The sequence below is a fragment of the Geospiza fortis genome, unplaced genomic scaffold, assembly GCF_000277835.1.
Source record: "Geospiza fortis unplaced genomic scaffold, GeoFor_1.0 scaffold70, whole genome shotgun sequence".
NCBI classification, from domain to species: Eukaryota; Metazoa; Chordata; class Aves; order Passeriformes; family Thraupidae; genus Geospiza; species Geospiza fortis.
In genome coordinates, this window is record NW_005054317.1 from 3,787,963 (window position 1) to 3,800,206 (window position 12,244).

The following is a 12,244-nucleotide window of genomic DNA, read 5'->3' on the forward strand; positions in this document are numbered from 1 at the left end:
GTCCGCCGCGGGCAGCGGCAGCACCAGCGGCATCGGCAGCGGCGGTGGCGGCGGCAGCGGCGTGGTCAGCGCCGTGGTGCAGCCCTACGACGTGGAGATCCGCCGTGGTGAGAACGAGGGCTTCGGCTTCGTCATTGTCTCCTCCGTCAGCAGGCCCGAGGCGGGGACGACGTTCGGTGAGTCCCGCGCGGTTTTGGTTGCACCTCCGGTGAGAGGCGAGGCTGGCGGCCCAAGGAGGCGGGTGGGGATCTGTTTGATTAAAAGTCATTAGCGTGCCCCAATCTATGTTGTTAATAGCAAAATCAGAGGTAAAGACTTGGTAGGTGTTTGCCTTCTGGGTGTTGTTCGGCACTGAGTTGAGGAAAGTGAAATGACATCCCAACTTGAAGAGCTAAAATGTCGCCAATGCAATTCCTGATGCTCACTTTCTGGGAGAGCCTCTCTGGGGTTTGCTCTCTGGGGATCCTCCCAGTGATGCTGTTTGCCAGTGCAGAAATGTAGCAGGTGGAATGAAATATGTCTCGTGACGGTGGAATCAAGCCAGTTGATTTAAAAGCAGTAATGCTTAAACTGATTAACTTCTCTTTGGCAATCAGGTTATTCTGATCATCATTATGTTGTGAGCATGCTGGTAGCTGGAAAGTTTTAATTAATACTGCTTCCTGGTGAGACATAAAATGGGGAATACTGTTAAAAGAACAGGATGTTTCTTTTACCTATTTGACCTCTTCCCAAATGCATTTCTTCAGAGTAGGAAGAAATTAAGTTTAAGCTATGTCACATGTAATATCCTGACCTAATAAAGGTGGTCATGGTTTCTGTCTCAAGACAGTCTTTCTGCTGGGCAGATACCCATTTCCAGGGGTTGCTGCAGAGGAGATGTACATAAGCTGATTTTGCAAATATGCCCAGAACAGCCTATTCTCAAGCAGTAGTGTCACTGCAAGGAGGAAACCAGTCAGAGATACTATTTTCTTCCCTTTCCATCTCCTCCAAAAGGAGGCTATAGGCAGCATCCGCTTGTACTTTGTTCCCTTAGTCTGTGGCACATGGTAGGGGTGGAGGGAAAGGAAGGACACAGCACTGTCCATCTTCACAGTACCTCCCACAGCCGTGCTGTGGTTTGCAGAGAAAATGCATTGCAGGCTCCCTGTGCAGCTTGAGTGCTCCTGGGGCATGAAGGTGCAAGAAGCGGCCTTTCCCTCATTCTCCTAGGCTTTATTTTCTGACATTTCTTGCCATTGCCCATCAGTGACACCCTTAGTAATAAATCAAGGGAGCACTACCACTTTTGCTGGTATTGATGTAGAAGAGGCTCTTTCTAGCTCTGTTCTGGGCAGTCTGGCAGCAGAGATTTCAAGGGGGAATTATGTAGTACAAAACTAGTGCACTGAGTTCTGTCAGTTCTCAGATTCTAGACTCTCTTACACTGTCCTTGCTGCTGGAAACTGCTCTTCCAAGATAGATGTTTTGGTGCCAGGACACAATGGTGTAATGTAAAAAAAATCAAACTGAACACAGTCTAGAACAGAGGGCATGCTTTTGTCTTCTGAACAGATTTGCAAATGTGTGTAAATAACTTTTACTGTATGAAGATTATACTGTAATTCTTCTCTGCAGAGAAACCTTGACCTGAGGTTGTAAAAAGTTGTGTTTGCTTTAGCCCAAAATTCTTGCTAACTGGAAGTTTTCTGTGCAGGGGCTCCCAAGGAGATCTGTTGATCTGTGACAGTTTTTCCTTTATTTTTTTCAAGTATATTCAGTTTTTTCCTAACACTCCGCATGAGATGTGTTCCCTCTGCTGTCTGGTGCTTGCTCTGGACCTGCCTTGTAGTTTTTTTCTTTCATGGGTAGTGTTTAGAGATGGGCCAAACTGGTTCTAAAACCCACCTTGGTCACTTTGGTGTGGGCTCTTTCATCTGTGTTTAGTGGATTGGATAGAGTAGAAACTCACATCCTCAAAGCAGGATAAACTGCAAACTGGATGGGGCTTTGTATTACCAGAAAGAGAAATTTTCTAACATCCTGGTAAAATTAAAGATAAAATAAAAAAAGAAATCTCCCTAATGTTTGTAACTAATATAACTAATATTAACACTTTCTGCCAGTTTTCATTGCATCTTTCCAACCTCACATATCCTTGTCTTAGCCTTTTCTTCTTTATGGTCTTTCTAGTGTTGTCATGTGTGTGTATCTCTAAAACTACTAATCAAATGAAGACTACAGCAGAGATGGGAAAATGCATCTTGAGGGTGAATGTATTGTGGATGCAAAGTGTGAGATGACCAGTGCTGTGTGCCCCAAGGCCTCTTGCCCACAAAAAGGAGCTGTAAAAAAACTCTCTGGATTTATCTGAGTGATGTTGTGCATCCCCTGTGTCCCAATTCTGCATGTTATGAACAACCCAGTGTTTTAGAAACAAAACAACTGCATGGAACAGGAGGAGAATTTTGTCTCCAGAACACATTCATCCTGAAGTGCTCTCGCTCTGTGTGTCAGACATCTCAATGGTTTTGTGTGTGGTTTTAGAGGTATGTTAATGAGAAGAACCTTATTCCTTCTTTGTTCCTACCCGGTGCCATCTAAGATCATAAAAGAGGAAGGGTTAGTAGGGGCTGAGGTGAGTGCCAGCACCAAGCAGGTTACCTTTGTCAGTCTTGGCCCATCTGTAGTGGTCCTGTGCCTTCCCTGGTAGTACCTTTATTCACAATGGAAGAAAAACGTTTCATGTTGCTTCCCCATGCAGCGCTGGTAGAGTGGGTCTGTGTGGTAGATAGGGAGCCACACTCCCTCCTAGGCCTAGAATGATTTTATCTTTCTAAATTGAGAAAGAACAAAACATTGGCAGAAGCTTGAACAGCAGTTGGCTTAGAGAAGGACTGGAGAGGCTGAAACTGATGTAATCTTGGAGGAGGAAAGTTGAGTCTTCTGTAAACAGTTTCAATTTTTTTCTTCAAAAACAAAATCAGATTTGGGTTATGATGGAGCTGCTAAATGCAGTTGTAGTCAATAAAAATTGCACCATTTATTAACAGAAATCCACTTGGGGGGAGTTTTGAGGGATTAACAAAACATCTTTTTGTGGAAGAAGTAAAGTGTTGCGCACTCAGCTAGTTGATTGCCAATGTTTTGAACACTGGCAGCAAAGCTATCCTATAATAACTTTTGCTTGATGCATTAATTAATTACCTCTTAACCTTCTCTTTAAAAAAAACAAAACCAAACCAAACCAAAACCAAAAAAAACAACCCCCAAACCGATACAAAAGCGGGAAATGCATGTGTGGCCATGCCTCACAAAATAGGTCGGATAATTGAAGGGAGCCCCGCCGACCGCTGCGGGAAGCTGAAAGTCGGCGACCGGATCTTGGCCGTCAATGGGTGCTCCATCACCAACAAGTCGCACTCAGACATCGTCAACCTCATTAAGGAAGCGGGAAACACCGTCACCCCCAAACCGATACAAAAGCGGGAAATGCATGTGTGGCCATGCCTCACAAAATAGGTCGGATAATTGAAGGGAGCCCCGCCGACCGCTGCGGGAAGCTGAAAGTCGGCGACCGGATCTTGGCCGTCAATGGGTGCTCCATCACCAACAAGTCGCACTCAGACATCGTCAACCTCATTAAGGAAGCGGGAAACACCGTCACCCTGCGCATCATTCCAGGAGATGGTAACGTATCTGTTTCCTGCTCTCTTGCCTCGCCCTCTTCTTGGTTCTGTTCCCCGGGATTTTTCTGTCACATGGAGCTGCAGAGCCGTGGAGGGGTCGGTTTCTGCTCCCACTTTGGGAGTTAGCAGTGAGGGAGGTTGTGAGTCTTCCATAGGTTTATTTTTTGTTTCTTTTTGTAGAGATGGTTGGTTTTTAACAGGGAGGTGCTAATTCAACATTAAAAAAAAAAGAATTTTCTGTTCCATGCATCTGCTTAAAATGATCTTCCATCAATTTGATGGATCTCTCAATACACTTTAGTTTGATTCTTAGCTTAGTAATACAGCTTTAGAATATTTGGGAATCACTTGTTAGGATGTGTGATTCCTGAAGCTTTGTATAGACACAAGCAGGCTATAGAGTAAGGAGATCACAGAAAGAGATAAACACTTTGACATGTTTTAAGCTGTTTCAAAAGCAGATTTGCTTTTATTCTGGGTAAGTTGCTTTGGGAGCGAGCTCAGGACATTTTTAAATGACTGCTTAAATGGAGATGGTTCTGAAGTTGCATTTTAAGAGTTACCCTAGACAGGATCTCACTATTTCAGATGAGAGGGAATGTGCAGATTCCCTAATAACAAGTTGACACTTGGTGGTGAATTAAGGTCACTGAAGTATTTAATAAAAATAAGGGTATGTGTTATGTATCAGTTCCATTAAATTAATCCCCAGATAGGAACTGATCACAAACCTGTTAAAGTATCTGCAGCAGAACTAAAATTGCTGTGGTTCTAAATTCTGAGTATTTTCTTTGTTTATTGTGCTTCTCTGCCATGGATGGGTTCAAAGTGAGAGCTCGTTGGGCAGAAACCTTTCCACATTGCTCCCCACAGACCAGGATGAGAAATGATCTGGTTATAAATTATTTCTGTTCAGGGTGATCTGTTTTGCACAAAAGCTTTATTTTCCTACTGTCTAGTGGGTACCAGATCAAATGCTATATAATCCTCTGCTGCTTGGAGCAAATTGGGTGTTCATGAATAATAAAATGGCTGTGAATCCAGCTAACATCTGAACTGGCCTGTGCATGCCTGTTTTGGAAGATAAACTGAGAGAAGAATTGTTCATTACCTGTATTTTAGTCTCTGATAAAAAGGAAGGTGAATCTTTAAGTATATAAAGTGCTTATTTTCTAAAAAAGCAAAACATTCTGAGAACTAAACAACTTCTACATGATTTAAGAATTTTTCAAGAATATAACCTCCTGACATAAATGCTGAGCCAGGCTTGCTCATGCAATGATGTGTCCTAAATATCATGTAAATTGCTTAGGTTAGGGAAACATGTACCTATGATTGACATCACGTATTCCTGGAGGAGATGGAAAGCTGTTCTTTGGGGAAAGGATCAACTCTGCTTTCATAGCAATTCAGGCTTTGAGTCTTTTTATTTACTGTCACTTTGAAATTCCAAGTCAGAGTGCCAACTTTGCATAGTATTACCTGTATTTATTTTCCAAAAGACAGTAAGACTCAACACTCTCAAAATCTCTGAAGGGTTTGCTCTAAAACCACATGAGATACAAGAAATCTGTCTCAATGTTGTTTTCTTTTTGATGTCTTTGTATGCTTTTCTTGATTTGTTGTTTTCTTTTGTTTCTTTTTGAGCGCTTTTTTGGCAAATATAAATGGTCTGTGTGCTTCAAGGAGGGGGGAGCATAAATCAGAAGCCAGTTGTCAGATAAACGTGAAACTGAGGTGCATCACGAGACTCACAATAAACTCACACTGCTAATCTCTTCTAACATTATTAAAAACACCAAGAGTTTTTGCTTTGTAATAAGTCTTGCACAAGTTAATTGGCACAGATGACTGCAGGATTGTATTTGCAATGAAATGATGATGCTTTACCACACTTCCAGCAGATTCAAGGATACAGAATGCTGGAACAGGACAAGCTTAGATTAGGCATGTAATTGGTGACAGAGAGTTTTAGGGCAGAGCAGGGCAAGGAATGAATGAAATATGTAGGGTTTAGAACACGCAATTGTAATTGTACTAAAGATAAATTTTGCTATATTTTGTTCCAGTTTTGCATGGTGGCTGGCATGTGTCCTGAAGCAGTGTCTAAAACACTGGCAAAATTATGCACAACTCCTGACTCATGGGAGAGGGTGGGCTAAAGATAGATGCAGTACAGTGGTGTGAAGATACATCTGTACCAAAGATGTGTTGTTGCTCTGCTTGATATTATTAGTGTGACCTACTAAAGGGTAGGAATCTTGCATTCTCTTTGAAGCCCATCTTCATCTGATCTCCAAATATTTGTGGAAGATTTCAGAGGCTTTTGTTCTGGATGAACACAGAACACTTAACCATGTTTTGGGGCTTTCTTATGTAGGAGACAGATTTTGACATCAAGGCATCTTTACAAAATAAACAGAATTATTTCTTAAACTCCAACAGTGTAACTACACGAAGGGACATCCTCTGACACAAGCCAGCTGTCAGTGGCACATCATCACAAGGGTGTGGTTTGGTCATGCCTACACTGAGAGGTGCAGGCAGACCCAGGAGCTTCTCTTGCTCTCTGAGCTGCTGGGCACAAGCCAGCTCTGGTCTGGAAGATGTTTCAGCTCCATATGCTGAGGGTTTGGGCATGTTACTTTGGGCACAGCACTGCAGGCAAGGGAGCTGTGTTCTTGTTGCACCCATCTGTTTAAGTGGTTCTTCTTTTCCTTTGTCCTTTTTCCTGAATTTCCCTTGACATGCGAATAGCTACAGAAAGGAAGAAGCTTCCCCTTATTTAGACTTCTCCAGAATTAATATCAATCCATGAAGGAAATGAAGTTAAACTCCCAGGATCCACGACATCTTAATTCAGGCAAAAACTCTCCTGTTGCTGCAATTTTGTATTACAGCTGGACTCTAATAATGGCAGATTTCTCCATAGCCAGTGAAATGAATTAGTGAATGCCTGTAGCTCAAGAGGCAAACAAGGGCAGGGTAGAAGGCCTTGTAATTTTATCTTGGAGACCCAGATGTTTTCATCTAGTTTTTGTCACTGTTGTCTTAGTGACTGTGTATTCAGTTTAGATTTTGGTCTTGAAAGGTGGATCATGGTCCGTATTTTGTGGGCACTTGCAATGTGTGGGTCTCTCCTGGGTACAGTGGGTGTAGACACAAAGAGGGGTTCTCCTGTGTACAGAGCTGTTCTGCAAAGGAGCAGCTGCCTGCCACTGCAGTGGGTTTAGCTAGGAATGCCATGTCTGATGAGTGGCTGTTTCTGCTGACCCTGTCCATCAGTCTCCAAGTGCAACCAACATAACTGTTGAGCATGTTGTGTGGTTAAGCACTGTCAAGGTACATGGAGTACCACTGAGGCTTCTTCTGAAGTCAAACTCTCACAGGAGAGGAGGGGTGTTTTCAGGAACTGCTGGCTTCTGGAGAAATTCAGCATTTGAAACTCTTCAGTACTAATATCAGTTCAGAATTGGTACAATATGTAGTTCTGGAAAATCTGTCGAGTTCAATACAGAAGAGTTCTGGGTCTGTGTTGCTATATTCAGCTAAAGGGATTGACATGACCTTAATTTTAGGCAGAATTTTAAGTGAGTTTGGGGTTAACTCTGGTCCTACTGAAGTCTGTGATGCAGCTGGAGAATGACAAGGGCAATATTCTGCCCTGCCATACTGTGGGGGACATCTAAAGTCACTTTTCAATTGCTCCCATCTCAGTTGTGGGAAGCAGGAGACAGGACCTCTCCTTGGAGCCCCTTTTTCCATGCCTAAAGAAAGCTGCAATTTGCACAGGCTGATGCTGGGCTGAGAGCCCTTTACCATGGCAGAAATTAAGCTTAGAAGTTACTCCTGCTCCCTGTATTCTCTCAGTGCACCCTTTTGTGTTACCCAGAGTTATTGATGCGTTTGGTACCGGTGGCTCCATGTTCCTGCTTTCAGTGCTGAGGCAGCAGTGGGTTGTATTTCAGAGAAGGATTTCAGTAAATTTGGGTTTTAGCCACATTCAGTATCATCTTATGAGGTATTGGATAAGAGCCACATCTCAATTCTACTGGAGATTGCATTTTCTGATGGAAGAAGGACTGATGAACTTATAATCCCTGGAATAGTTATAGATACTACAAAATTAATGCACCCAACCTACAATATTTAGAGACTTAATTGGTTGGAATTCATGTCTTTAGACGATAGACAAAATTTTGTTCACTCCTTCATCTATAAGTGAGTCTTCATGAATGTGTCTAATGGTCTGGGGGTGGTTCCAATCCAGATGTCCTAATTTAATTTTTTTTTTCATTTTACAGTTGAGTGTACAGTTTCATATACATACTTACTATATTAATTTGGGGAATTAAGAAATTTGATCCCGTCTCCAGTTCTATAAAAACAATGTAATGTTGCTTTTCCGTGAAATGCTTTTGCAAAACTCTTTTTTTCTTTCAGTGAATAGCCCGTGGTCTTCCCTCATAATAAAAACAAAATCTATTTTGCAGAATCCTCCAATGCTACTTTATTGACCAATGCAGAAAAAATTGCTACAATCACAACCACACATACTCCTCAGCAAATACCGCAGGAGACCAGGTCAGATTGTTTTCCTTGAGGAGGGCATCTTGACATGCTCTCTCTTCAGTTACTTCTTCATCACTTTCACGTCCCATGAGCTGTATTTTTCCTCTCTCCCTCTCATTCATTGCAGCAGGAACAACACCAAACCAAAGCAGGAATCCCAGTTTGATTTCAAACCACCCCAAGCAGCACAGGTAAGGAGTACCTCTCTAATTGTTTTGCTTACCACAGACTGTTGTTTCCAATCTGCTTGAGGGCTGTGTTTAAAGCGTTCCCTTGAAAATTCCTACTGAGAAGATGCTCTCCCTCAGACTCCTGAAAAGAAAGAGGAATTTGCTGATTAGTTTCTTAATATGTGTTGCTGTTGTTTCAGCTGAGAAACATTTCCAACACATTCTCATCGAGACTTTGAGGGAGTAAAAATAAAGAAAAAGAGAGCTGACATTTTTAGGGCAGTAATAATTTTTGTGTTTGTTTATTGAATTGTCTGTTGTGAGGGGCCTCTCCAGAAAGTATTGTTGTGTGCAAATGATAAATTCAGAGAATGAAAAAGAGGAAAACTTAATAAGGGGCGATATCTGGAGTGTTCCAGCTTGCACAGACGGCATCTTATTAGAGAGATTATCTATCTCACTGTTAACTTTCCTTGCCACTGGCCATCCCAGAAGTAACATCTTCCATTAGGGACTTCAAAACATCCCCATAACAGCATTTGAGAAAAACAATGCAAAGGCTTCTGAGCTTCTTGCAAAGGAATAAATGATGTGGTAACAGCACAAAAAGCCAGCACCATGGCACAGGCTCACCCCAGGTGCCATCAGACACTGCACTAAAGCTGGCACTGGAAGGAAGGTCATTCTGGCCTTTAGAGGTTGGTTTAACCACCTTTCTAAAATGTTCCCTCCTATCCTGGTGGTGCTGTGTAACAGGGGCGCCCAAAAATGCACCACAGGACATGGCCAAGCCCATTCATTCCAACAGCCCTTCACCAACCACCAGAAGTCCAAATTGCAGAGTGGGGTCTGAGGAAGCAGCAAATCCTGGTCTGTGTGTGAAAATTCAACTGATTTTCCATTTTTAATTATTACCAACAAAGCATTGCTTGAATAAATCCAACAGGAGAGCGGGGCAGTATTTGACTTTCTGTTCAATTGGGTGTTTGCTGTCTTCTCTCCAGCAGGACCAAGACTTTTACACTGTTGAGCTGGAAAGAGGAGCCAAAGGGTTTGGCTTCAGCCTGCGAGGTGGCCGGGAGTACAACATGGACCTGTACGTGCTGCGGCTCGCTGAGGACGGGCCCGCCGAGAGATGTGGGAAAATGAGGGTATGCACAAACTGGCCTTAAAACCACCTTGCTTTGGGATAAGCTGACTTCCCTGCCTCTCCCTTCTGCTGTTTCAGCTAAGAGGGAAATTAAATTTGAGCTGAAAGTGGTTTCTATTTACTGCTGCTGCTGGCATCTGTCACTCTTGGTGCACTGTCTGTAGCAGTGTGTGTTCAGTGGAAGACTTCACCCCCTTCTTCCAACACTGCTTTCCAAACTCTAGTACATGATCTGTTGTTTAATGCCTAAGGGCACATGTAGCAGTGAAAATGGAACAGCCACAGTCTTTGCCTGCTAGTGGGCAGAGAGGGGACAGAGCATGTCTGTGGCCCAGGGGTTACAAAATTACAATGTAGGTTCTGATTAACATTAATTGTTAACTTCACATATCAGCTAAATGACAAACATTATATAACAAGGGCATATATAAAATGCCTACTGAAGAAATAATTTGACAGGTTTTATGTAGTCCTTGGACCTTTGTTAGAGAATGCATTATAACTTTCCCAATACGTCATTGTCTCCAGATGTGGCATGTGAACGGCATTTTCAAAGTTCTTGTGCTAGGGATCTATGGGTCCAAAATTTTTGCTGATGAAAATATGATGCAAAAACAGTGCTGCCCTGTGGAATTCAATGCTTTGACGAGCTCTTCCATGCCTTGTTTTTTTATCCTGATAAATTATTGTATTTGCAGAATCAGCTTTGCTGATTCATATTAGGTATCTATATCCAAGTTATATATCAAACTATATCCAAGTTAGAAACAGACCTGAAAAAGCTCTTTGAACATCCCAGTTGGAGCAGACTGTGAAACAAGCAACCCCTTTGACTGAAGACTCTATAAATAATCAAAATTAAATAAAATAGCACCAGTTCTAGCACTGCATTTACTAATGAGCAATACAGTAATTGCAAAGTGATTTTCAGAACAGCAGTGAAATATTTTGATACCTCAAGCTTTCTCCATCATCTTCATGTCTCCCAGACTCCTACACAGTGGGCACTCCCTGGCAGGAGTTGGGCATATTTAGCTTCACCTGATGCATAGTTGTTCCAGCTTTGCTACGGCCACTGTCTTGTGGTGTGCTGGTAGGGACCCTTGTGGGCACTTGTTTCTAATCATAATCTCTTTATTACATTGGCAGATTGGTGATGAAATCTTGGAGATCAATGGAGAAACTACCAAGAACATGAAGCACGCTCGGGCCATCGAACTGATTAAAAATGGTGGCCGCAAGGTCCGCCTCTTTCTGAAACGTGGAGATGGCTCTGTCCCAGAATATGGTGGGTCAAACTATGAAAACATTCCTTTCTTCCCTGGCATCACTCCATGAATATTTGTCTCAAGATCTGAAGCGGGAATTCTTTTTTATTTTCCTTTCTCACCAGTGTCTTACCAACCTTTGCAACATATAATTGCCTCGCTTGTGCTGAATTTTCTACACATTTCATCCTTTGCTTGCTTCCATGGACTTGGGGCGCAGTGTAAGGCAAGATCATCATAGCAGTATTTTTTGGTGATCAGAGAGGAAAGCAAAACAAAACAAAACAAACCTTATTGTCTTGTCCAGCCAAAAAAGGAATGTTATTGAACTGTGCCAAACTGTTTCTCAGCGGCTGAATTGTTGTTTCACATAGGTCTCCTCTTCTAATCAATGCAAAAACTGGGATCCCGAGTTGCTATTCTGAAGCAGTGATTAATTTTTTTTTGTTAGGTTTTTTCTCTTAGTTCCTGTCTGTATCCATAGACATGAATGCTGAGATGGCTTATGAGATTTTTGCCTTTCCTTAATATTTATGTAAATATTTATAAAGTTATTTGAGAAAAAGAAGGGAAAAAAAAGCTTTACTGCAAAAATATATCGATTTGGCCTCCTGAGCCCTTTTCTCCCCCCTTAAACGGTCTGCTGGTTTCAACTAGTTCATTTGTAAGGTCTGAAAAGGTGAGGAGGTTATGAAAAGGTGCTCTCATGTCTGTCTTGGGGGAAACAGTCAGTCCTGGTTCCTTACTAAGAATTGCATTAGATTTCCTTTTCTTCCCTTGGAGGTTGGATTGCTGGGTGGCTTAACTTAGCACACTATTAAATATTATAATTATGTCTTATTTATTTGAGATAATTGTCAAATATTGTGCCCTCGATGGAGGGCTACTCCCAACCAAAGGTCTTTGAGGTTTCTATAGAAACTGATGATTGAAGGGATGTCCTTTATACTTTCCTCCCCGTATTTGGGTTATTTCTGTGTCAGTGAGTTCTGTGTTTATCATTCTCTCCATACCCTAACACCAGAAACAAAACCCTTCTGCACAATTTATGAACTAGATTTTATTTTCATTTACTGTACTATGTTTGAGAGTTTCTGCTCAGTCTGCTCATTATTTAACTTAAAATGACCAATTCAGAGTATAACCAACAAACAATTAAAGTGTTTAACGACATGGAAGGGAAGTTGTGGGTTTACACTTCTGTAATATAAATAGCACACCAGAAGGTTCAATGATGGCACTGAAATTCTGTAATGTTCTTTCTACTTTTGTCTTTTCCTATACTCCTTTGGATGTACAGTACTGTATCATATGCTAGACTGCATAAATACCCTGTAAATTAAGTGCTTCACTTCTCAAAGCATATGTCTGTTGCACTGAGGATGGAAATCCATCACCAATTTTCTTTTGGCT

General features: G+C 41.9%; 1 protein-coding gene across 1 annotated transcript in view; it reads left to right on the top strand.

The window, feature by feature from the left end:
• MAGI1 (membrane associated guanylate kinase, WW and PDZ domain containing 1) overlaps positions 1-12,244 on the top strand; it is a 285,863-nt gene that overhangs the window by 268,484 nt on the left and 5,135 nt on the right. The window contains 6 exon segments of the mRNA XM_031056336.1: positions 16-176; positions 3,469-3,672; positions 8,165-8,255; positions 8,374-8,434; positions 9,418-9,564; positions 10,713-10,851. Of these exon segments, the coding sequence (XP_030912196.1) occupies positions 16-176; positions 3,469-3,672; positions 8,165-8,255; positions 8,374-8,434; positions 9,418-9,564; positions 10,713-10,851 (803 nt within the window).